Here is a 27,838-nt window from a genome sequence, read left to right as displayed (position 1 = left end):
TTTTCCCCTTGCTTCATTATTCATTATTATTATGCCCTAACTTAAATGTTTGTTTTTTAAACCTCTTAACCCCTGCCAGTTAGACTTTACCCAAATCTAAAAATCAAAATATGGACAAAAACGAGAGGTAAAGTTGGATGAAAACGCAGCAAAAAAGCGACAAAAGTGAAGAAAAACCAAAAAAAACAGGCGACAAAAATACGATGAAAAGGTAACGTGAGGAAAGATCAGTTTTGTAGGTCTTAGCTTTCAAATGAGGCGCTACACTGGCTCCAGTCGAAAAGCTTTTAGATTTGGATAAAGCTGAACTGGAGAAATTACGCTTGGTTAAGGCGGGGGTTCAGAATGAAATGATCTCTGAACAAAATGCAGAAGCCCAAGTACCACAGTTTGTGATTACTGTAGTAGTATAAGTACATTGTAGCCTATTATTGACCTCTTTGTTTCCATTGTACATGTTTTGAGAAGGAGGGTGAACATGTAAACTGTCCACAATAATGGTCTGGGAGTCTAACGTTCCTGTGAAGCGCCAGTGCCGCCGTGTCTCAGGGAGCTGCGCCTGTAAACAGCCTGCATGCTTCATCTGCAAATATTTCCCCTTTCTCACCGCCTCGCCTCGCTCTCCTTCAGCTCGCCTTTGTCTCTGAATACGCCGCGGCGCATTAGCCGCACCACCGGACCACGGGCACGAGTTTGCATTTCACTCCAGGCATCTGCATGTTCAGCACACTGACATTTCAGCAGGACAACAGGAGAATAAAGTGAGGGATTAAAATAATGCCGACGCCCGAGGCCGAGGCGTCTACAGTTGGCAGCCATTACAGCAGGTGTCGACTTTGAAACATTTGCATTGATTACTCTCAAAAAGACAAACTAAAGGTCTCTGTAAAGAAATTATATAGGAATAAGTTTGAGAGTACAGTCATTCCCAAAGTTTCCCAATATATATACTTATATATATACTATATATGAAGTTATTCATTATGTGCTAAACCTTAAAGTCCCAAGTTTGGCCTTAACCAAATCTGAAAGTGCCTTGAAAACGGTGACAAAAGAACAAGGATGAAAACGCAACAAAAAAGTGACAAAAACGTGCCAGAAAAGCAACGATAGCAAAATAAAAAAGTTATAAAAACACAACAGAAAAGCAATGAAAAAAAGTGATGAAAAAGCCACAGAAAAGCCACAAAAGACGACAAAAACACAAGAAAATCCTGGGGAAAAAAATGAAAACACGACAAAAAAGCATCAAATATGTGACAAAAACTGATCATTAAAACTAAAAAAAAAAAAAAGTTACAATCAGTTTTGTAGGCCTTAGTTTTCAAATGAGGGATTACACAGTCGATAAGCTTTTAGATTTGGGTAAAGCCAAACTGGAAGCGGAGGTTAAGAGGTTACAAAATAAAGAGGTCTGTTCACTTAAATCGTCCTTTCCGTAAGTAGAATTTTTGGGGATCTGTAATACAATTACTTTTACTCCACTAAAAGTAATTGTTAACTCGGATCCGTGTTTTGCTTTTTGACTCCGTCGTGTTGCCGTACAAGTCGGGAATTCTGGCGAGATCTTGTAATTTGAAAGGATTTGTACTTCCAACTTTGAACACTTGAATATTGACTGTAACAAATACTTCAGTACGTTAACTTGAGTATACTTTGACAGCAAAGGGTAACCGGGTTTTTCCGGTGGGCCGTGGTACTTTTGGGCCACCAGAAAATCTATTAGTAATGGACCCTCACAGTTGTACTATTCCAGGCCTAAAGGTGGGCTCCTGTTTTAGACACAAATAATAATACATAATGATTAAATAGATTATCATGGACAGAGTAAAGGCAGGTGAGGCAGAAAGGCAGTATTGATGTATCAAAAGTGCATACATAAAATATATTTCCTTTGCATAACAGGCAGGCCCAGATTCTGTGTGTCGACTGGAGAGGCCCAGGTGAAAAGAGAAACGATGTCCCAGAATGCCCCTGTTTGTACTGGAGTTACATTTCACCTGCAGTATATTACTTTATTAGCTGATGAACTCAAGTGCTACCTTGCTACCAAGGCTGAAAGGAAATGTATCCACACACTTCAATGTCCAGGATCATGAGTCAATAAGCATTTGAATGAAGAATAAACCACAGACTTCCAGGATGCAGGCCTCATTTGCATATCAGCTTCCTTATAAAGCGATGCAAAGCTTTGTCGTGTCCGTCTGCACAGAGGTTCACAAATGAGGGATTTGCAATCCTTTTGTCACAAAGCAAACTCTCATGCAGTGGTTAAAGAACTAATCCATAATGCAGGATGGAAAAAATACAAAAGTAAAAGTATCAAATGAAAAGGAATATGAATTATTTTAAAACATAAACAATTGTAGAGTTATTGCAGGAAACTGCTAAAACAGTTAAAGGTCCTATTGTTTTTTTACTTCCAGAAATGTAATTACATTGTTTTGTCATTATGTATATGTGTTATTATATTATAAACTCAGACATCTGTAGAATTCATACAGCAGTGTTTCTACAGGTGGCTGCAGGTCAAATTTGACACATTTTGATGCCATTTTAATGGATAAGTACAACATTTTTAATGTCACAAATGCAAACAATCGCAGCTTATTTCATTTCATGAGATTTGTAAACGTTCAAACAGGACTAAGGGGAAATTTTGACATTCAAAGCTAAATTTGACACAACAGCCATTTCGCATCTAACAAAATATTGTATAAATTTCAGTCAGAAATTACAGCAGCTGAATTTGTTTTAGATTGTTTTTGACAAATAATTGCAGGAAGTAGTTGAGTGATGTCATTGAGTAATTTCTGTCTCTATGGAAAAATGATATTTCTAAGAAATGTAGATTCACTGCCAGTTTGAATCTGATTTAATGCTTTTAAATGACTTTAAAGGCCACAATTTTGGCATAATCCATTTAAAGGGACTATACAGAGTTTTAAAATGTTAAAAATTATGTAATTTCCTCCCCCTACATGTTCCAGCCATGCCCTAATGTGTAGAATGAGCTCAGACCTGTTCACCACAACTGCCTCTAAAATCCTGCACTGTGACTCAGAAAGCTGTTACTTCGGGTCCGAAGTGCCGTCATGCATAAGATTAACATAGAATCTGCAGCTACAGGTAAGACCTGAGGTGTCAGTAGTGAGCACAAAATGACCAACTTGCATCTAGTACCTTTAATGACTTAATTCTTTTTAATGCCCTGCGGAATTACTTAGCATTTGTGTCAGTTTCATAAGATAAGATAAGCTTGATTGATCTAACAATGGAGAAATTCACTTGTTACATTCAGCTCTCAGAAACACTCAGGGAGAGCAGAATAGACCGGAAATGTGCAAACAATTAAATAGTAAATAGGCATCTTATATACAATGACTGTAATGAATGCAGGCAACATTTCTATCATTTCTATGACCCTGCATGTTGAGAAATGTGCTTCTAAACTCACCCCTGTGCAGAACTGGGATGTTAGAGACGTCTCAGTGAAGTTAAGCCTGGGCCAAAAAGTCTTTAAGTAAAGATTGCTTATTATCCCGTCTTCAGAAGCACTTCACTGTAATAATTTCTTCTCTGTTTTGTGGCGCTGGGGTTTTCTTTTCCGTCGTCGCCTCTGCGCCGGGGCGGGACGAGGGGAAGCCGCTGCAGAGATGTTTATTTGGAGTAATAATTGTGGGACAGTGGGAGCGCAGTGTTTGTGTAAGTTATGACTGAGTGGTTTGGCCTCGCACTGATCCACACTGAGAGCTGTGGAGTGATCAGTCTGAATAAAAGGCTTTGATGATGGGACACAGGGAAGAGGAGGGAACGGCCCGAGCCCAGAAGAAAGCCCGGGACTTCTGGACCGAGAAAAGAGATTTGTCCAGTTGTATTGTTTTCTCTGATTAGGCTTGTTTATGTCGCTTATGAATGAAATAAAAGTCAATTATACAAAGGAAAGATTAGATATTTAAAAAGTGGCCAAAAACTGACCCCCCCCCCCAAAAAAAAAAACATGTTTAAAAGGAGGAGGAAGACGTTGATACTAGATTGTAAGTAAAGTAAAACCATTCTTGAAATTCACAATTAAAACCCCTCTGTACTGACTTTGGAAGGGCTTTGGAATGACCGCAATCCTCCAAAATAATGTCCACAAAAGTCACGTGACTGAAAGCCCTTGACTCGAGCCCCATCCCGGGGAAGGATGAGAGCAGGGGGGGGCGGGGGGGGGCTTTGGGATGACAGTAGCCCGATTTCCGCTCCTCCGTCTGGGCCGCGGCTGACTAACACCTCCAGCTGATTCACTTTATATCCGCCGTAAAGCTGTCGACGCGCAGTAAACACGGCACTTTCCCCCGCGCGCCTGCACTGTCTCAGCGAGCTGTCAGGGGGCGGGGTTATGGAGGAGGGGGCGGAGTTATGGGCGGAGAGAGGAAGAGGCAGAGGGGGAGAGAGAGAGAGAGGGGAGAGGAGGCATTCTGGGCTGAAGAGTTTTACTGAAGAGCCAAAACTGAAGAGCCAAAACTGAAGAGTCAAAACTGAAGAGCCAAAACTAAAGAGCCAAAACTGAAGAGCCAAAACTGAAGAGTCAAAACTGAAGAGCCAAAACTAAAGAGCCAAAACTGAAGAGTCAAAACTGAAGAGCCAAAACTTAAGAGCCAAAACTAAAGAGCCAAAACTAAAGAGCCAAAACTGAAGAGCCAAAACTGAAGAGCCAAAACTGAAGAGCCAAAACTGAAGAGCCAAAACTGAAGAGCCAAAACTGAAGAGCCAAAACTGAAGAGCCAAAACTGAAGAGCCAAAACTAAAGAGCCAAAACTAAAGAGCCAAAACTAAAGAGCCAAAACTAAAGAGCTAAAACTAAAGAGCCAAAACTAAAGAGCCAAAACTAAAGAGCCAAAACTAAAGAGCTAAAACTAAAGAGCCAAAACTAAAGAGTCAAAACTAAAGAGCCAAAACTAAAGAGCCAAAACTAAAGAGCCAAAACTGAAGAGCCAAAACTAAAGAGCTAAAACTAAAGAGCCAAAACTAAAGAGCTAAAACTAAAGAGCCAAAACTGAAGAGCCAAAACTAAAGAGCCAAAACTAAAGAGTCAAAACTGAAGAGCCAAAACTGAAGAGTCAAAACTGAAGAGCCAAAACTGAAGAACCAAAACTAAAGAGCCAAAACTAAAGAGCCAAAACTAAAGAGTCAAAACTGAAGAGTCAAAACTGAAGAGCCAAAACTGAAGAGCCAAAACTGAAGAACCAAAACTAAAGAGCCAAAACTGAAGAGCCAAAACTGAAGAGCCAAAACTAAAGAGCCAAAACTAAAGAGCTACAACTGAAGAGCCAAAACTGAAGAGCCAAAACTAAAGAGTCAAAACTGAAGAGTCAAAACTGAACTAAACCTTTTTCTCCCCGATAGCAGACTGGTATCGTTTAACGTTCCCCAGCCCGAGTCACAGCTCTGTATAGAGAAGTTGAACTCACCCTTCATTTCTGAAGATGGTCCGGAAACAGTCTCCGAGGCTCTTGTAGCTGTTCGGGTCGCTGGTTCCTCTCTGGATCTGAAACCTGCAAACACAAAAGTAGAAAGTTTCAACGGAGGGAAACTTATTGAACAGATTAAAGAGCAGGAAGTGGGTTTGCGTTTGTTGGTGCAGATTAAATTTTACAGCGAAACAACTCAAACGGCCTGCTCTACAATGGGCACCAGTGAATGAATGAGCAGGCTGCACAATCACAATCAAATCAGAATTTTACTGAATGCAATTTGCTGTCATTTAGTTAATACAATATCCTCTGAAAACAAAATATCTGTCTCCATAAGGACCCACTCAATTGTAAAAATAGATAGACTCAAACAGACAAAAGCAGTGATTAGGAAGATTTATTGACATGTATATTAGGTTTGGTGATCAGACCCCGGTGGTGTGTATGAAAAGTCAGTATGGATGAACAGGTTGGAGTTAGGGACGCCTTCCCCGGAGCCTGGACACTGGTGGTGCTATGGAAGACCCGTGAAGATGCAGCAGGGAGAAGCCGTGGATGGAAGAGGCGGAGGTGGGTCGCAGCACAGCAGGGAAGCGAGCGAACCATGAACGCTGATGCTTAAAAGCGAGACCGAGAGCGATGATTGGCTACTACGGAGGTGCGGCTCTTACGTTGATGGGCTGAGGTGGAGGTGTGGCCCTCTCGGAAGCGGTCATTGGCTGGAGGAAGGTGATGCTGAAATTGGTCTGAATTAACTCCTAGACTTCACAACAACATTTTTACAGATTCAGATTTTTCTATACTTTTATAATTCATAAAATTCAGTAAAAGTGAATGAACCAAAATAATGGACTTTTAACTAAGTCAAGAGTGCCTCAGATCCTTGTCTTGTAGTAAAAAAAAATGTTCTTGCATTAGTCTAGCAGTTCCTGTTGCAGTTCTTTATCAAATGTTAGAGGGACAAGATGCAAGTTGGTCATTTTATGCTCACTACTGCCACCTCAGGTCTTGCGCGTAACTGCAGTGTCTATATTAAGCTTGTGCATGACGGCACTTCAGACCCGAATTAACACCTCTTTGAGTGACAGTGCAGGATTTTAGAGGCAGTTGTGGTGAACAGGCATGACCTCATTCTACACATTAGAATGTGGCAGCAGGAAAATACGTAATCTTTACATTTTGAAACTCTGTATAGTCCCTTTAATGCCGTTGAATTATTCACAATGCACACTGTGAACTGAATCTTATCTTAACTCAAATTACAATCAAAAACATTCTTAGTAGAGGTGGAAAATCTACACTGCACTGAGACCATTTAAAAAGCCTGGACTACAACAGGATATGGGAAGAACAGACTTAAAGGGATATTTATCGTATCGCTTTTAAAATGTGTGACAATGATTTCTTTTGGCAAACTCTCCCAGATCAATAGACATTTGCACTGGTTTGTTACTCTGTCTGGATTATTTGACCTCAAATCGAACTGAATTCACTGTGTCAAAGTCAATACAATAACCTGGAATATAAAGATCACAGAATCTGCCTATCTTCTTAAAAGGATCAGCCAGTGTTCAGTCCCAAATCAATAGTTGCCAAGTGTGAGCACGGGCCCCGAGTTCAAACGGAGTAAGCGGAGCCGCAGAGGAGAGGACGGTGTCATGTGGCAGGTCGCGGGGTCGGCAGTAACTCCTGTGTACGGGAGCTTGATGGGGCCATAAACAGTCCCCTGGGTGCTGCGGCCCTTTCATATCAGCAGCACATTAACGTCTGGGAAGGCTGTCCCTCGAAGCCTCCTCCCAAACTCCCCGTGAGCCTGTAACCCGGGTCCGAGGCGCAGTTAAAGCGGGGCAGTAAAGACATGTCTGACACCGTATTAAAGAGCAGAGCTGCGGGCCGCGGGGCGGAGCGGGCCCGGGACGCGGGGGCGCTGCGTCAGGGAAGATTTAGGACAATGCAGGCTTTTAAAGGGGATGTCATGCAAAAGGAGCTTTTTAAAGATTTTTAACATGTTACAATGTTGTTCCCTCATAAACAGACATACAGTTTTGTTTTTCGAGGCACTTGCGCATCTTTGAGTAATCGTCTAATCTTCCCCAGCTCCCCCAAAAAATTGAGATTCTAAATGCCAAATCATCCCCTGTCCATTTTTCCCGAACTGCTTCCTGAGATGCTTCCTGCCCAGAGGCTGCCTCTCCTCCACAGCTCCCCCCCCTTGTATCTGTGCTCTCCCTGGGCCGTCCCGTTTGGAGAAGCTTTTATGACAGGGTACACTCGGGCCATGAGGAAATGAGGCGACCCCGGGGTCACACGTGGAGTCAGGGAGCACACGACCACTGCCCTGCTCTGCCCCTACACCGAGCCCAAAACGTTACCTCATACCTCTCTCTGCGCCCTCACCCTGCCCCCAGACCAGGTCCACACATCACCAACTCGTATCTTCTCTCTACGCATCTTTTGATCTCTCTTGGATGAGCTCGACAACTACAGAGGGTGTGACAAAGCAGAGATATCCACGCCAGACCAGTTTCTTATCCACACAAGCCGCCTGTCAATATTTGTAGAGAGGCCATTGTATACGCTCTTTGGATTTCAAGTTGGGCAACACTTTTCTTCTTGTGGTTTGGCTCAACAATGATCTGGACAGGGCCTGTTCAACCGGCTTTTACTGCAGCAGCAACAGCAGATAGACTTATCTCAGAGGGGGATACCACTCCAATCTGTTTCAGTCCTCTCAGGGAGAAGACTCCAGAGCAGGGGTCCCCAACTAAATCAGCTCGAGGTCCACAAACTTTTCGGACATATGCAGTCATTGCTCTTGAAAATGTTGAAACATGAACACAGGTTGTCTATTTACAAAGCAGAACTGATTAATAAATCAAACTGTTGCCATAATATTTCAAAGTTATTTGAATTGTTTAGATAATTTTTAATTCAGCCGTAGAAATTAAGTTTATTGAGAGGATGAAAAGGCTTTGAGATCCGGCCTAAAGCCTTTGGATGTCCGGATCTGGACCCAGGTCCAACCCTGCTCCAGAGGATTGATCAGTAGGTTCAACTGAAAGAAGGGAAACTGTCCTCGGGCTTTTCGTTTTCATTGTTGTCATTTCCTATAACTCCATATCTGAGAGCGTTGCTGGTATTGGCTCGTCATTTGCTTTGCCTTGGCCGGCTTTTGTTTGGCACATTCTCTTTCCGGTTGGGTCATGTTGGATCGTACTGGGCTTTGAAAATGGTCTGGATATCTATAGTCTGACTTGCACAAGGCCCAATAGCAGTGCTTAGTATTCCTCTTTAAACTTAATGGGGGACCTCTGCCAAACTAAGGCGCATGCCGGCACCTACTGTATCAAGCTTAAATCCTAAAAGACTGACTATCACCCATGCAAAATGAGCACTTGTTTGACTGGCTTTAAACCCCATGATAATTTGCGGCCATCTGTTTTTAGCTTCTGTGAAAGACGCTTTTGACAATGAAGCTAAACCACATTTGGCTGAGCAAACTTGAAATACGTAGTTCAATGTAATCAATGCAGCCCATTTATGTCTCTGGTTCTTACCAAGAAAGACCGAATAATCAACACACTAAAAGAAATAAATGTGTATGAAGGAATGAAGGTTGGATTGGGTGGGCAAGAATTTCCATCACGTGAATGTCTTAGAAGATAATTTTTACCCAACTCGCTCAGACTTCCCGATCCACATACACTTCCTCCAGCTTTTCCGGAGGGATCTCGAGGAACTTAATTGAATCAAAATCCCAAATACTACAAAAAAAAGCTATATCCTCAAGCTGCCCCCTTCCCCTGTGAGTCTGCCCCTCATGCTGCCCGGCTTCAGGTCCGGGAGGAGCTGGGGAGTCCCCAGCGGCCGCGACCATCCATGTGTCTTTGATTAAAGGCTACGTGAGTTTGTTTACAAGTTGAGAACCCCTTAAATCTTCCGCAGAGCCAGGCACAGACTTCTATAAAATACGACAAAACTGGGACTAAACCGAGGCAAGTCAAGAGCTCTACGTCCACGTGATGTAAGTTAGTTTTTCACAGTGCCTTTCCCAATAGATGAACAGTTTAAACTCTTCTCTTAGCAAAAGTATAAAAACATTGTCTGCAATCCAGTTAAGTCTCTTCAAAGGGCTATGAGCTCAATCCAACCACATTCTGCCAGTCACCCAGAGTCGCACAGGTGAAGGTTAGGACGGGGGCAGCTATGGTCCCTCTTCTGACGGGACAACCTCTCTCCACCTGACCTCCACCGCCGTAAAATACATGTCAAAAAGCCAAATTAAGGCTCCAAAAAGTACAGCTTCTTTTATGGAACGGTGTTGAGGCTAGACTCTGCTGGTAATGGGGGGACCAGCGCGATGTCCCGTCACCTCAGTCAAAACGGCATGTTGAGGTGAGCCTGGTTAATGGCGTGGTTAAAGGCGGGTTCGGCGTTGATCAAAAGGCGTTTTAGCAGACCGTGGGTTTAAAGGCAGCCCCATTAAAGAAGCCGTAAGTCACAGGAGCGCAGTTCTGATGATGTTGCGCTGTTTTACGGCGCCGTATCGGGAGATTTCAGGCCCTGTTTGTATCCAATTACAGTCATTATACATGCTACGGACATGCTAATGAGGTTAAGCTAACACCTTTATAGATTGGAAACTGTCTTAAAACCAGGCTACGGTTGTATGGTTTACTTGGGCTCTTTAGCACGCGAGTCTTTGCTATTTCAGGCAACAATTGACTGGTAAGAGTGCAAAGGCGCACACGTAGAAGAATATAGCTCATGGCTAACGGTGCTTAAGGATCATTGATGTGTACTGTCCTCTCCAATTAAACAAAGAAAGTGAAGTAAATCACAGTGAAACACAAACCAAGACATACTAAATCTTACTGGTGCTGACGAAGCCTCTTTAGGAGAGAGGTGAAACGTCTTAAACACTGAAACCAAGTCCAGTACAGACAATAACAAAAGAAAACTCCTTTAAGACTGAGCAGTTAAGTTGAAAAAAGATCTTCAAGTTGTTCCTCCGCTAAACAAGTGTGGAAAAAGTTGGCATCAGAAATGTCTTGAAAATGACTGTTTTTTCATTATGATCAGGTATGGCCTTTTGTGGACATTGAGTCCATTGTTGGCAAAGTATGACATGTCTGTGTCATCACATCATAAAGCAGTGAGTCCCAACCAGGGTGTCACAAGAATTCATCAGGAGAAATGTCACCTGATCAGCGTGTAGTCACAGGTAGAACAATGTCTGTCTTCCATTCCTGCAAGAGTTCCAACATTGTGTTCAACTAGGCCCAGATTTTACACTAAGAAAACATTTTGAATATATGTTCATCATAAAAGGAGGGTGGGTTGGGAGTGCTTCACTGTCTTAGCAAATGTTTAAAAATGTTTAAAAATCTTTTGCTCTTCCAGGATGAAGCAAAACATGGAGTTATAACGGACTTGCCTTGGGTTGTAGAGCAAGTGTAGCAAAAGGAATCCGAGGCACTGTCATGCAGAGAAAAGCCCTTTATCGAACAACGGGTCCTGGATTCCTTTTGCCACACTTACTCTACAACCCAAGGCAAGTCTGTTGTAACTCCATATGTTCATCATATTTCAATAAAAATACTTTGTGACATTTTTGTTTGGTGGGGTTTTCTATTGTAAAACGGGCGCCTTGGCTCAAAAAGGTTGGGAAACACTGACATAATGATAAAACGACTGTTTCTGAGTTTTTATTAGGATTTATTCCATATAGGCTTCTTTAATGCTTTTTTTTATTAATAATTTGAAGGAAAATATGGTATCACCAAGAACGTTTTAGGTCACTATTTTTCCCTGAATAGGTGGGTCCGGGTGCTTGACCCCACAAAAAACAGCTAGACATGATTTAGTATTTAGCTAATGAGGCCATATTATACGTTAACTCTTCTCTCTCTCTAAAGCTATGCACATTCATTCATGATCACTAACCAGGCTTTACTAACCAGGCTTTGTCATCATGCAATTGTGGTCGATATGGTTGACAGGGGAGGGCCATACCACCTTTGCTGCCTATGCCCAATCCCAACAGTCTCCCATTGGATGGGAGACTGTTTGGGAGCACTATGTAGGGTGGGTGAAGGTAGTGAGTGAGTGAGTTGTTGGTGGTCAGAGGGGCCGATGGCACAGACTGGTTTGCCTCACTTCCGTCATTCTACCCCAGGGCAGCTGTGGCAACAACAGTAGCTTACCATCACTGAGTATGGTATAAATGAATACAAGTACAATACAAGTGTAAGCCATTATTATTATTATTACAAGTGGCCAAAACAACTGAAACAGTCATAATTAGCTACGACTGTTGGCTAACCTAACGGCTACAGGATAAATACATTCAACAGGGGGCAGAATTCTGTAAGCTTCCTTGCATAGCCGACTTTTTAAAAGTTCCTCAGCTTATGGGTGAGGGGGAACATGGCTCCCTATTTGGAAAGTCAACACATGTTGTTTTGATTGATCATTTTCGCCATAGACTTTGCACAGGGGTATTCAAACGTATCTAACATGACTGACAAACAAGTTGGATTTACTCCACAAATCCAAATCTGTAATCCAATAAAAGCTATCATATTTATATAACACTGAAACTGATACAATGGTAATGACTTGAATTCCTGATAGATCTAAAGTGTATTAGACAATCCAGAGGGGAACTTGGGGGGAAAAAATCTCCATTTTACAGCCTCACAGTTAATTTTAATGAGCGGGATCATAAAGATGGTAAAAGTCCTTTGAATCGGTACAAGAGGTTACGGGCGCCTTTTTGACCTAAATGATCCAAGATGGCTCAGCGCTAACGACCAATCGCATCTCGACTTCGCCCGCCCAATCGCATACACGCTGCAACAGTAAACTTTTTTATATTTGGATAAAGTCGAAGCTAATAATAAAATAAAACTGTGGTGCAATAAAAGCATTTGAGGTTAATCCCAGATGACCTCCGCCCAGCGCAATAACACGGAGCTTTGATAAACTGCATTGTGGTTTTAAGGGAAAAATGTGCCGCGATGGAAGAAGGAAGCCTGTAAAAGTGAAAGGTTTTGGAGAGAAAAGTTTGTGGAGGGTGAAGATAATGCTTGGAATGGAGTGGTACACCTTGTTCAGTTTTAGGATTTAAGAAGACAGCAGTGACGTAAGGCTAAGACGAAACTCAAGGGTTTATGGAGCACCAGGAAGAGTGTAAATGGTAAATGATGTAACAGTCCTGACAGTGCATTCGGACTTATAAAATGTGCGAATAAATCGAACGCTCAAGTCAATATATAGAAAAAGGTACAGCAAACAACAGTATAACTTTCCACTGAACACTCGTAGTAAAAGGGTCAGGTTTGAAAGTCCTTATTTAAGTCAGCGTTTCTTGGTTAAAACGGTAAATGAATAATTACACAACATTGAAAATGATACTTCTTACATTCTGTGAGAAAGGCCCAATGGCTCAAAAGATGTGCTAAGCTTCAAAGGGACTATAAAGAGTTTAAAAATGTTCCAACAATGTCCTAATGTGTAGAATGAGCCCAGATCTATTCACCACAACTGCCTCTAAAATCCTGCATTGTCACCCAAAACGGTGTTACTTCGGGTCCAAAGTGCCGTCATGCACGAGCTTAATATAGAAGGTGCAGCTACATGTATGACCTGAGGTGGCAGTAGTGAGTATAAAGTGGCTAACTTGCATCCAGCCCCTTTAAAGTTAGGATGCGCAGCATGTACACTTAGTGTTTTGAAATGGCACTACAAGAAAAAAGGTATCCTGGGATGCTAAACACAAACCGGTGTTAGTCACGAGATCTGGCAACTCAAAGCTTGGGGCTTTGTGCTTTTGGATTGTTCAACAGGTTGACCCATGTAAAATGTTTTAGTAATTGTGAGAAAATTAGCGTTACGATTGTTATGAGTAAAATAATATCCCATGTACTGTGGGTCAGCGGTGCCCAAATGCAGCCCTCAGATCAATTTGGTTGGCCCTCGGGTGATAAATAAGTCAAAAACTAACATTTAGCATGAGACAGAGCTGGCTTTAAAAGGAAACAAATCATGCAAAAATTACTTTTTTTTAGCTTTAAACCAGGTTCTGACGGGTTAATCCTGGTCAATTTAGCTGTTTCTTCTTCTACAGTATCAGCACTTCTTTCTGTACTTCCTGGATACAATTGCGTCATTGTTAAAACCCAAAACTGTTCTCCACATTTTTAAAGCCCATAATCCAACATTATATCTGTTCTGAGCCATTCTGCTCTAAGTGTGCTCATCACACCGTGCTGAAGCTGTAAACTACGCCGTAAACTACGCCGTAAATCAAAACTTAAAGGGACTATACGGAGTTAAAAAATGTTAAAACTAAGCATTTTCCCCCCCACCTACATGTTCCAGCCATGTCCTAATGTGTAGAATGAGACCAGACCTGTTCACCACAACTGCCTCTAAAATCCTGCACTGTCACTCAAAAAGTTTTGTTCTTTCGGTCCGAAGTGCCGTCTTGCACGAGCTTAATATAGAACCTGCAGTTACGTGCCAGGCCTGAGGTGGCAGTTGTGAGCATAAAATGACCAACTTGCATCTAGTCTCTTTAAAGTCAGAGTCAAAGTAATTCCCACTGCTGGCACTTACTATTTAATTCTTACAGAAACACACTTTAAAATCAGAAAACGTAAAGCGTCAATGCCGAGGTTCCCAATATAATGTTTTAGTCTATTTTTAAGCCCCCCTATGGATGATGTGCAACTTTAATGTCCAAACCCAAAGAAAGACCCTTTTGCATAGATAAAACCTCGTTAATTGTTTGACTGAATTGACTCTATTTCAAACTCTGGCCCTCCCCTCCACACATACTTCAAGATGTAGTCCACAGTGAGTCATGTTGTTGAAAAATATGTTTAAAACCTCTATAACAACCTTGTGTTACTTTTGGAAACCCATACGTCAGCGAACCAGGAAGTCCCATTTACATCATCACAACATTTACAAGACGCCTCATGTGATATATTGTTTAAAACAGTCAGCAGCATATTTAGAAAGAGCCCCTAAAAAGTCTGCGCCGTAAAGCAGTGGAAAACATGAGTGCGTTTCCAGAAAGTGGGAGTGAACCTGACAGGATCTCTCAGTGTTTAGACCGGGGTCTCTTAACCTCTGCCAAACGCCATTAACTTAAATTACAGCGCTAATGTTCGCCATAATTTTAATTTCAGCAAACGCAAAAAAGAAAAAATATAAAAACACACGGGACAAATAGTCTTAAAGGGCTTCACAAATGAAAGGCACGAACCGGAGGAGTTAAGGTCAGGTTATCGCGAGTGACGATTAGAGAGATTTAGGACAGTTTACTAAAGACTTTGCGTCCTGAATGTGTGGAAGAGGAGCATGAATGGCCATCTCTGCAGCTCTCCTTCATAACTTATTCATTCATCGAGTTTATTCTCATTATTCAGGGTTATAAACCAGCACTTAACTCGATCTGGACCATATTCTTTTATTCCCTCTTTTATTGATTCTTGAATTGAAAATGAATGATGGAAATGTATCAGATGACAAAATTGCAAGATGGGGGGTTTGAAGGGTCTCTTTGAAGCGAGGAAATGCACACAGGACATCAGACCCCCAAGCGTCTAAAGCAGCCGTTCAAAAGCTTTCTTCCTGCTGCAGACAAAACGAGCACCTCCAGTCCAAAACTGCAGCCCCCCCCCAAACGCATTAGCACATTAACATTTTCTGCAAATGTTGTCCTTTCTGCGATCATGAGGTATGTGATGACTTTATACCATTAATTTGCTTGATTAATATCTCTGACCTTCTGTACAGACAAAGCTCTGGCTCGCCTCCTGCAATTCCAAGTTGGGAACCACTAGTCATAAGAAGCACTCAAAAATAGAAATCTTTGATTTTTTCCACAAAGCTAACATAACTAACATCTTGCACAGGGCTGGAAGATTCAGCAATTCCAAATCTCAAGTTGAGTGATCGCAATCAGCAAATGTTAAAGGCAGGGATGGACCGATCCGATACTGATAACCGATACTGAACTGATACCAGTTTCACCAAAGTGAACATGGGCACGCTGTATGTGTGCCATTTTGAAGCTTAGAACAAGGAGAATTCTAGAGGAATTAGTTTAACCTCTAGCAACTAGCAACAGTATGCTAAAGCTAGCGGCAACATGCTAATGCTAAACTAACTAAGACTGGGACCGAAACAATGATCGGATCACCTCATGTAATGATTGTGTTTTAGTGTATGAAATTCTGTTAAAGAATAACTGATCTAATATCAGTTATGCACCGGTAATAATGATCAGATCAATGTATATTGTTCATATTAATGTGACCTATATAGCCGGTCATATACTTAGTGTAAAAAAAAAAAGTTATTCTTCTTTAAAGAGACTAGATGCAAGTTGGTCATTTTATACTCACTACTGCCACCTCATGTCATACGTGTAACTACACCTTCTATATTCAGCTCGTGCATGACGGCACTTCAGACCCGAAGTAACAACTTTTTGAGTGACAGTGCAGGATTTTAGCGGCAGTTGTGGTGAACAGGTCTGAGCTCATTCTACACATTAGGACATGGCTGGAACATAAAGGGGGATGAAAATACTTAGTTTTTTGACATTTCTAAACTCCGTATAGCCCCTTGTTTTTCCATTACAGTTTATTAATAGATAGCCTATAATTGATAATCTATAACATCTTGTGTGCAAGAAAAAAATTGACTTTATTGATCTCACAATGGAGTAAAGAAGACCAACCTTTTCACTCACAGCAACAACTGTTAAGAAAGTCTCTTGTTCATATCGGATATCGATAGATTCTCAAACCCCCAGTATCGGAAACGGACAAAAAAAAAGCTGGATCTGTGCATCTCTACTTAAAGGCTTGCTTCAGTAATGTCTTAAGGGCTCTTTATAAAACCAGGTAAATGTGTTGATCATGTTTTGAAATGCATGGGATTCTTGTTTTAGTTAAGCAGTCCTAAATCAAATCGCAATGCTCTTAGATATGTTAAAAATGCCCACACATCTAGACACAATTCCAGTGTTAAGATTGCAGTAAGGCTGGTTAAAATGAACCTAAATGAAAATAATGCAATATCATGTCTCCGAGACACACATGAACGTGACCCATGTGGGACTAGATACATGAACGTGACACATGTGCGACTAGAGCATGGGAATGATAATGGTTGAGTCGTGCCCTTCTACATCTGCGCTTTATGTCTCTCCAATGACGTCACCGGCTCGGAGACTGCAGCCTCATCTCCATCCAACATCTGTCACAACATTAAAGTTAATGGGAGAGGTGCGAGCACATTATTCCCATGGCATTTTTCCTTTATTACATAGTGAACAATTAACAGCGACATGAAATGCATGTTTAGCGGATTAACAACATGCATCATGGGGCTGACGAGACCACCAGCGCGTGACGGATATCAGACGATGGAGGTGTCACATTTCAGTTACTTTTTGATATTTTGTATCATGAAGCATCAATAAAAGGAAAAAAAGGGAAATCCAAGCTAGTTGCCGTAACAGGTTAGCCTGAAATTCAATTGCCATAATGTCTATGATGTATGTAACTTCTACTTCCCCAACCTGGTAATTTAAGGCTACTTAAACTGGAAGATTACGCTACCTGACCAAAAAAAGAGTGTGTTGTTTTGATCTGAGGTTGCTGCAGTTGGTAAGGTCGCCTCACATTAAGGAAACATATTAAAAGTGGAATACACAAACATTATAGAACAATAAACAAGACAATGTCAGGTTCAGGCAGAAGACATTATCCAGGCAAAACATAGTCAAAACAATCAAATGCGTGGGTGTCCCCTGTCCCCTCCGACACGGCGAGGAAAAACTCCAAAACCAAATAGGAGAAAAGAGAAACCTAGAACCATAGAAGGAGAGATCCATTCCCATGGACGCATTTCTTCATCCCTGATGGCAAAGAGCATACAGTATTCCAGGATGACAATGCCCGGAGTCATCAGGCTCATATTGTAAAAGAGTTGTTCAGGGAGCATGAAACATCCTTTTGGCCACCACAGAGTCCAGATCTTAATCCCATTGAGAATCTTTGGGATGTGCTGGAGAAGGCTTTGCGCAGTGGTTGTTAGAGAATTAACAATGGAGTTCGAGAGGATAGATGAAGAATAGGCAGCAGTCTGGATGTCTTATACAGGAGAAGTTTATTTACCATCGGTGCGGGACCCGGAGACATGAACTCGAGACATTGCGCTAGTCGTACCATTCAAGTCTGCCTATGCTTCCACAGAAAAGGGATAAATACCCTCTCAGAGCGTCGTACTGATACGCAAGCAAACATTCAGTTGCTGAGAGAGGATGCATGATCGTATGACTGTACAGCTTGACCCACGGATAGTACGACTATACAGCTTGACCCAGTCCATCCATCCATCCATCCATCCATCCATCCATCCATCCATCCATTTTCTTCCACTTGTCCATTTCTGGGTTGTGAGGGCAGCTGTTTGATCTGCCCAAATCACATTGCACCAGCGCCAATGGCTCCTCCTGCAAGTGGTGGGTCCACAGAAGGATGGCCTCACGATTCAAACCAGGCCTGTTGGTCTCTCATAAGGGGCTTCTGAACCGCTGTTTGTCTGACCCGTCACGTCGGACCTGTTTGCCCTGGGAGACCCTACCAGGGGCACGAAGCCCCCGAGAACAGAGCTCCAGGATCATTCGGGAGCTCAAACCCCTCCACCACGTTAAGGTGGCGGTGCCAGGAGAGGACTAGGGTTGGTTGAGTGGTGGACATTTTGCTTCTATTCCCAGAACCTTCTTCTTAGCTCGTGAGGTCAGAATGTGACACTACAACATTTAAGCTTCACGACGATAAACACTTCCTGGAAAAAGAGAGTCTTCACAATGCTGAAACAATGCTACAGGGAATGCGTCCAACAAAGGCATCCAACCAAATATTAGAACGTGCGTCATGTGATCTTTTTCTGTGGCAAATTTTCTATCTCTTTGGGTTGGGCAGTGTATCTATTTTGCTGTTAAAAGCACACACACAAGTGCCCATCCGTGAACTTGCCATGTTTTGTTTTGATATTCGTTATTGCATAGACTTTACAATGAGGCTTAGAAGTACAATGGACACTTTTGTGGGATCAAATGGTCTTATTGAGTCCTTTTCATTACATTTAAGTAACAGAGTCAAATAATCTGTAGTTTGTTTGGCTGTATTAAAAGACAATATTTTACGAGATATTACTATAACGAATCCACACGCAGCATAACATTTTTATAATACAGCATCTCTCGACACATAAAACCCACCTAATGAAGCCACAGCAGCTCCCATGCGGCGCACAGGCCCCGAGTGCCGGCCCCTGCAGCCTGTTAGTCCTCAGGTATTTCATATTGAGTCACGGTTGAGCTCATCGCATTTTTGACTCCGATCCAAGTCGTGTTACAGTGAAAACAGTCAGGCGTCTGTCAGTGTCTTGTCGACGTGTCTCATGTTGCTCTGTTGTGGGATAAACTGCCAAAACTGTTGCCAAATCTCAGGAACCATTACATTACGGCAGTACGAGGAACTCAGGGCAGCTACCGATCTAGGAGTCATAATGTGGGAAGGGAAGCAAGTAGATTATTGAAAGCATTTCCCAAGAAATCCCTATTCCCGGTGAATGACTGAATGGGGATTTTGGTAAAGTTACAAAGCCAGAGGCGTTTTGAGGTAAACTGAAGATTCGTTGGTTATATTTTTGAGTCTGTGCAAAATAAAGTGTAATGAGCAATGATATTTTTGATCATTTTTTCACCACATGATTCTAGTGATACACCTTCACATGATTCTGGTGATACACCTGTCCAAACGGTAAAGGCAGGATCGGTTCAAGATGGATTCTCGTGCGTTTGTAAACTCACAAACACCGCTAGAATTCAGCTTGCTGGCAAGGTAAGAATCTAATTATTGCAATAGACGGGGGGCCGAACCTGCCAACAATGAATCAGAACTGAAGGACCACTTTCTACTATTAATTGTTTCGTACATGGACCTGAAAGGGGAGGTCTTCCCCCAGGTCATTTTTCAAGGAATTGACAATATTTCAGCATGTTTGGAGAACTTTGACCAGTGTTAAGATCTTTAGAGTGTCATCATATTCCTAAAAATCAGCTTAGTAGCCAGACAGCGTATTAAAGTATGAAAACTGGCCACAATCATGCCAAGTCTAAAACCCGTCACATAAGGCCAGTATTTTGCAGTTGGGGGCTTAGCCCTGACCTGCTCCATCTTTACAAGCACATGTGGGTACAGGCTTCTCCTGCCTCTTTAGAGGGACATGATCATGGCCCGCTGCTGCTTTGAGCCCTGCTGTTTGACGGTGCAGTGAGGGATTCCTCCAGGAGTCACCGGGGTTCACCCAACAGCGGGACGACCAGAGATGGAGGGGGAGGGATGGAGACACTGAGGGAAAAGGCTTTGGAAGTCCTTTCACGGGCTACTGATACTTCATAATGGTCTTGCGATAGCTACTGTATATTATGATATTTCACAGAACCATTTCACTATAGGCAATTTCAGAAAGTTTAAACAAAAATGGTACAATGAGTAAATCTGACAATTTTAAGCCCTCTGCAATGCTGCTAGAACAATAATTTGGCAAGAAGTCTGAATTCCCCTGGTATACTATTTCCAAGTTAGTAATATGCTGCAAAGTGTGAGTATTCTTAAACAAAAGCTCTGATAAAGTTGCTCATGTGCAACGTCTCCATCGGCAATAATCCTCTGGAACTGGCCCCTTGAGTAAACATGACGCAGCGATAAAGCGTGCTCCTGCTGCTGCTGCTGTCATCTGTCAAAGCCCTAATCACAGCTCACTTTCCTGCTCCGACGCGGGACGTCCCGCTTCACGCTGGGACCCGTTACCACGACGACGGGGCCAGGGCTCCAGGACAGGTTTTTCCAATCAGGAGCCCGGACCCCTTCACGTCACTCAACACTTACTCCAGGGGCTGGACGGGATAACGCAAAACACACTCCAACAAACATAAAGAGGTTAGAAGAGTAGAAGAGCTCCCTCAACTTGAACCTAAAAACAATTCCGGGAACAGACGGTAAAGTATTCCCTGTATTTTCCCTACACTAGGATGTGGAGAGGCGTGTGGGCGGGCTGCAGCATCACGTCACAGGTTCTGAGAGCTCCGTTTGGCTGCTGTCAGATCGGGCCGGTCCCATGGGAAGCGTTTGTTTAAGCGGATGGGGCGCGGCGTAACTGCATCAGGACTTGAAGGGGAAGTTTGGGGGCTCGTGCCGGGGCCTAATGAGGGAGGGGCGGGTGAGCCGGGTCTGATCATTCTCAGATGGGACGCCGCGACACCCTTTGTTACCTCCAAGTGAGCTGAGACCAGCCCCTGAACCATGTAACTAGGTGGTTTCCAGGTTAATGAGAAGCTGTAACTCTGAGCTCCACTGTCCCAGGGACTCAAACTGACGAACGCCCTCCCCCAAAAAACCCCGCCCCCGACCCCCACATTCCTGCCCCGGACCGAGAGGAGAGGGGGGGGGGGGAGAGGTCAAGGGCAATTACCTGTTTACCTTGTGCGAAGTATGCTACATTTCCATTCAGAGTATCGGGCTTATTATTAGTGACTGACAACCTGACGATGAGTGCAATTGTTTGAGGAGCAGAGGCTGATCTCAAAGGGCTTCTACAAAGTCAAAAGATCCAGGGTCCAAAGATCTTGCATTGATGATGGGAGAGCGTGACCACTGTGTAAAGCCTTCTCCAGCACGTCCCAACGATTCTCATTGGGGTTAAGATCTGGACTCTGTGGTGTCCCATGTGTCATCCTCTCTGAACTACTCTTTCGCAATGTGAGCTCGATGAATCCCGGCATTGTCATCTTGGAATAAGCCCGTGCCATCAGGGAAGAAGAAATCCATTGGTGGAATAACCTGGTCACACATGATGTTGCTGAACTTGACCAACTGCAGAGGCCCCAGATGAGAACAGCGAGTTACATCCAGGTGGACACTGTTTTTGGTCACTGTCTAGAAGGAACAGGCCATCATTTTTCCATACTGAGATATGTTCTTACCTGAGCTTGGACGAGTTGATAGATACCTGGACCAAAGATGTTGTTAGCATTTGGCCTCCCCCAGCATATTCCTATAGCTCCAAATGGGGGTGAAGTTAGAAGCAACCATGCTCTTCCACGGGCACGCACAAAGACCAGACAGGTACGCATCAACTCGTCTAAGCTCAGGTAAGAACATATCTCAGTGTGGAAGAACTGTGTGCCCTCAGTCACGCAAAAAGACCAAAGATGTTGTTAGCATTTGGCCTCTCCCAGTATATTCCTATAGCTCCAAATGGGGTTAAGTTAGAAGAGACCAACTTGTCTAAGCTCAGGTAAGAACATATCTCCTGTTCCTTTCAAGGTCTTTCTGGTCTCTATTCATGAATCATAATTGCTAAAGCAATATTCATATTTGTTTTGAAACTTAAAATAGGAAAATCAACATGACTAGAAATGAGACAATTATCTATAAATGGATACAACCATTTCTGATGAACCCATACCACAAGGCAAGTAAACAGTACCCATTATCGCCCCAGTCTTACGCCCCATTCCTGTAAATGGCACTGCACAGTCGCCTGCTCTCCGACAACCTCTTACCAAAAACAGACCATAGAGTTAAGAAAAATGACAAAACAAACATAAGCGAGTGAAACGTCCAGCCCAAGAACAAAAGCACTGGTTGGAGTCGGGATCAAACTACCAACCTTCAGCTTTGTGGGTGATGACTGTACCTCAGAGCTATATTCGCCCCATAGCTTTGCACGCTTTGGCTGCACTACAGAATCTTGAGAATCCGCAACAAGGAAGAATTTATCGTTTTGTGCAGATCAAGGACCAAACAAGAAACAAGAAACTGTTAGGGTGAAAACACTGGCAGAAACAGTCCACTATATTCCTAATACTTAGAATGCCTTGCGTGTTAAGTGCCATTCCCTGTGTTGGATTAATATTACTCAAAGTGTGGCCACTTCACATCCTCTCCTGATCAAAACCCCCTCGACGTGCACTTGTTATTGCGGAATGGCTGCAGACTGCTTTCCCAGAGTATAATAAGCATTTTGGCAGTTCATAATCTTTTCCCCGAGCGCGATGAAAGCGGCTGTAAATCTCCCAAATGAAAGCCGCGCTCGGCTGGAGACCTCTGATGTGTGATAGATGGACTTGTTAGGAAAGGTGACTAACAGGGGTCACCGTTTGACTGGTCAGTGAACGCACCGCGGGGAGTCAATCTGCAACAACAAAGTCCAAACGGAAGACAACTCGGAGATTCGTCTTTCCAGCGCATTTAAACGCCTCATTTTGGGCCAATCACTTGCTGTTGGTTTCCACATAAGGGACTCGCCTCTTGACTCCAACTGAAAGGATCTCATAAGGAAAGCAAGTTTTTACACTATCCATCATTTGAGAAGTTACAAGCCATGCAAGTTTTATCACCTCTCTGGAACATAACTATTCATTTAGCTGCCAACACTGACATCGCAGAAGGAGATGGAGTTATATTTGTCTAGAAGCTGCCAAATGGCCTGAAATATGCTCTTGTGCAAAGGTTTAGGCAGATTCTAGAGAAGGGCAAAGTATAAAATGTATTGATGTTCCAAAATACAGGCAATTGAAGGGATAATGTATCAAATTTAATATGGAAAGTGCAACATGTTTATGTCTTTGCCCCATCGCTTTTTCTACCACAGCTGCTGGTGCTACTAAATAAAACTACTACTATGATTACAATTACTATTATTGTTTTTGAATAACTATAAACGAAAGTGTAGACACCCATGAAGTTAGAGGTGAAATTAATTTGGTGAAAGCCCTGATGAAGGCCGCCTTGGTCGATATTCGTTGGCGTCCATAGCACAATAAAGGACTTTAACCTTCTCCACTGTGCCACGATTTCTGTGCAAGTAAGGCACATTTGTATAGTTTCACTTTTCGTAACATGAATTTGTTCAAAGGCCATTAATAATATGCTTATTCATAGCCAACCCATAACCTAACCTAAACCCTAATCCTAAAATGATTACTAATGCTTATTTATACTTAATGGACACACCTTAATCAAACGCGATACCATATTTTCTACTAAATAAATATACAGAGACATGGAGAGGAGCAAAGTGGTTCAATAGCCCATTAATACATAAAAAACCAGACACCGCTAACCAGGAAGCTAACGTTAGCGTCATGCTACAATATGCTAACATCAACGACGAGTGCCGTTTTCCGCTTCCACTGAACAATTTGCAGTGAAAAAAACATCCATTTGGACCTGATTTTGGCTTGACTTTATTGGTGTGTGATAAATATGTTTATAGTCGGCTAAACGGCTAAAAAGTGAAAAAAAATGTGATTCCCCTTGGCTAGGCTACGCCCCCTTGTAGGATGCATTGCTGTCTGTATCTTTTGTCCAAGCGACATGTGAGTCCCAAATGAATGCTATTGATCTGCTCTCCTTTTAATTCCCTTTTACATATTCACAAAGTCTTGTCCAAATAAATAGCTCAAGATCACATAGGCAGTGCGTTACTGATGGACAGTCACTAGCAACATGTGAAAAACATCTCGTTGGAAGTAGATAATGAAGCTAATGGCTGACACTAAATAGAAATTACAGCAGTACTAAGTAACTCGGAGTCACCAATACACACTAATAGAATCACGAAGAAGAAGCTAACAGGCTAACGGGCAAAGTTAACTGTGGGCTAGCGCCACTTAAACAGTATTTACAGCCAAGTTTGAGTGAAATAAATGATTTTCATTGTGTCATTGGATGTACAATATCCCTCTCTCCCTTTGTCTTTTCTGTCAGCGTAGTATTTACTCTCACGGACAATTAATAAAGTAAAAAATGTCAACATGCTACGACACCTGCAGTGGCGCTTATGACCTCTAGAGGCATGAGTTATTTAGTTCTGCTTTAATTTAGCACCAATATTTGAACAAACATGTATGGAAAAAAGTTGGCCAGTATTTAGTATGAATCTATTTCATTTGTTTAATTATTCAGTTGCTTTTTAATCATCCTTCTTTGGGAATTGACAGAATTGGAACAGCCTCCAGAGAATTCACTCGGAAAAGTCACGTGTCACTCGGGAATAGAGTCCAAATTATTAATTTGTCCCGTTTTTAACCGGTGAAGTCCCACTGGGATTCAGAATCTCGCTTATCGGTCAGCCCAGGTCTATGGGGGGACCCTTTTGTACATGTTTTAGCAATAGGGGGAACCAGGACACATTAAGACACATTGAGACACATGGAGAACATGGAAAAGTTCAGAAACAATCCCAGATCTTTCTTCTCTTCCACTTAGTATGCACTAATAACTGCTTTTCACTAACTCCAATGCACTACAACAATAACTGAAAACATACAGTATTTCTCAAATATAAATTAAGCCACTTTGCCTTCTCAGACCCGTTTCAAAATCTGTCACAGAAGAGTTGTTTTTACTCTTCTGCAATCTTTATTTCCATAAACACACACATTCCCATGGACGCCACATTTTGTGACTTGGGGAAGAAAAAAACAAAAAAACACACACGCACACACCCACGGAAAGCCTTTGATTGTTAACTCTGGTGGAAAAAAAGCTAAATCTAATCCAGTCGCGTTCATTTTGCGCCGGTGGACATTAAAAGGGAAGTTGGGTGCCTAATAAGAGCCATGCCTGAGCGAGGAGAGCCCAGCGGAGGTGTGTCGTGGCTGGGTCTGCTGCTTCCAAAGGCCCTGCTAATGGATTTCAGCCCGCTCCCAGTCCCAATTAGCTGGTCTGTACGCCGGCTTTATGAATTCATGTGTGTGAACAAGAGGGGCCAGCGCAGTGCAAAGAACATAATCAGGCCAGGAATGTGCCGCTTACTGTACGGTTTGAAGTCAGGGGTAAGTTACAGGAGCAAAGGTACAGTTTTATGATCAATATTTGTCAATGGGAGTCTGGGTAAAGCGGGTGCTAGCAGGGGATAAAGGCCCTGTGCTCTTTTGTAGTCGTGCAATGGAGTTTACAATACCATGACAGTGTTAGAAACTATACTAACTCATTCCTTTCCTGTGAAGAATTAAGAAGTAAGAAATATGTAAAGAAAGTTAGGAATAGTACATTTTATAGTCCCCATTATGTTTTCTGGGTAGTTGTTAGAGAGCCTGTCCCCAGATCTTAAGCCTGGATCCAGGTCAACAACATCCACATTGAGATATTTAAAGGAAGGATTATGGTTAGTAATATTACTACGCCTTGCAATATAGTTCCCCTTTGTATCCGCGAAAATCAATTTTGTGTGACTTGGATAGTCTCATGCAACCGTATTTAAATGGGGAAAATGTGGAAGAGCTTGGATGCTTCTCACTTCACCTCCGTTTGGATCCATAGATGAGAAGAGGAGAGTCTAAATGCTAACGCCGTCTGTGCTCTGTTGACTGAGGGTACGCGTAAAGACCAGACAGGTACATATCAACTTGTTTAAGCAAAGGTAAGAACATACTGCATCTCAGTATTTAAAAACGGTGGCCAATTCCTTTAACCGAGTGCATTTTCTCCAGTTCGGCATCACCCAAATCTAGGATCTTATTGAGCTTACAGCCTATATGCCAGAGTAACGCCTCATTTGAAAGCTAAAACCTACAAAACTGATCTAAACAGATATTTTCCCTTGAGTTTTTGATGTTCTTTTTCATTGTTTAATATCACTTTTGCGTTTTTTACACTTTTTTGAGGCATTTTTGTCTCTGTTTTTGTTGTTCTTTTGGGGCTTTTTTATTTTGTGTTTGTCTAATTTTTGTCACTTTGTTGTTGAGTTTTCCTCCAAGTTTTCTTCTTGGTTTTGTCGCTAGTTTGACCCTTTTTTCAAAAAGCTTTTATATTTGGGTAAAGCCAGGTATTGTTTAAGAGGTTAAACAATATCTATATGGTATCGGGAAAAAAAGCTTAGGTACTACTGGTATTGAAAATATAAAAGAACTCAAAGCTGGTATCGAAATGCAGGTCCAGGGGCAGCAGTAAGGGAAGTTACTTCTGCTGTTTCATCTCAAATAAATTAAATACATTTAAAATAAATAATTCTTATGGTTCTAGATGACAAATATTTTAGTGTAGGTATCAAAAAAAGCAATGTTCAGGTACAGGACAAATGTAAGGGTACCCATATCCCTAGAAAGGGGAGATAATGTTAGAAAGGCCGACTAGATTCATGGAGAAAATGCTCCTCAGAGAAAGGTTCAACATGATCTGGATTTTAACCCAGGACCTTCTTGCTGTGACAGTAGAGTGCACTTTACCATGCACAGCAAGAAGGATTTCCACCTGGACGGGGCCTTTCAGTAAAGTATACCTTCACTTTAACCTTAACAGAGCAAGGCTTGAGAAGCCTTTATCTGCTGTGATAAGGCGAAACTAGAGCATTTGACAACATTGATCTCCGCCGCCAGACATCATTCTAAATATTAACACAACTTGTTTTCTTTACAAGGTTAGTCATTGGAAATTGGAACACTGTTGGTTCCAGTCGTCCATTGTCGACCTTGAAGCTCCGATCAGACACAGAGAGGCAGCAGGGAATCATAAACGGACCACTAAACAGACTATAAAACAATGAATGTGATTTCAATTGAGTGTAATCCTCCAGTGACCAATAGTTTTGTAGCGGCCTTGTTATAGTTTTCTGTTTTCCCCTCCAGTCGGATAAACCATTGCAGCCTCATCTTAAACTTGTATAGTCTTTTTTCGAGTGCGGCCCCAAACTCTCCCCAGGTCACTAAGGGGTCGTGCTCTGCTCCTTAAGCTTTACAGTCCTTCTCAAACTCCAACCTAGTCCCACAAATAAGAACAGAGAAAAGTTTGTATCCGATTTGTTACGTGACGCTGAAATGTGGAATAGTCTCAAATCCCATTTCACAACAGCGCTTTGTGACTTTTATTAGCCCCTTATCATTCCTTCGTACTCGGGTAAGCCGCCATGTTTGTTTTTGGTGCGGACAGACCTATCGGAACTTGTGTCTCACGTCTTTGTAATCAAAAGGAAACTTCTACTCTCTACTGCGACCAAAACCACCGCTACTACTTCTTCTACTACTACTACTACTACTCCTACTAGTACACAGCCATAACTCTCCCCTGTCCCGCCCTGAGCCCATGTCATTAACGGGTCGTGCTCTGCCCCTAAAGCTTTATAGTCCTTCACAATCCCCAACCAGGACCCATATCCCCCCCCCAGTGCCCCCGCTGCCCTGCCCCCCCCCCTCACGGCCCCCTGACCACTAAATCGTCTTGCCATCTCTGTCATTTACTGCCACACACTTTCTCCGTGAATAAATTGCCCGGCGT

The 27,838-nt window shown here is 42.5% G+C and overlaps 1 protein-coding gene across 1 annotated transcript in view; it reads right to left on the bottom strand.

Moving 5' to 3' along the window:
* slc25a21 (solute carrier family 25 member 21) overlaps positions 1 to 27,838 on the bottom strand; it is a 180,787-nt gene that overhangs the window by 36,487 nt on the left and 116,462 nt on the right. The window contains exon 4 of the mRNA XM_079573564.1: positions 5,457 to 5,540. Coding sequence (XP_079429690.1) covers positions 5,457 to 5,540 — 84 coding nt within the window. The remainder of the gene's footprint in view (positions 1 to 5,456; positions 5,541 to 27,838) is intronic.

This window comes from Gobius niger, assembly GCF_951799975.1.
Source record: "Gobius niger genome assembly, chromosome: 16".
Lineage (NCBI taxonomy): Eukaryota > Metazoa > Chordata > Actinopteri > Gobiiformes > Gobiidae > Gobius > Gobius niger.
This window is presented reverse-complemented; position numbering and strand designations above follow the sequence as displayed.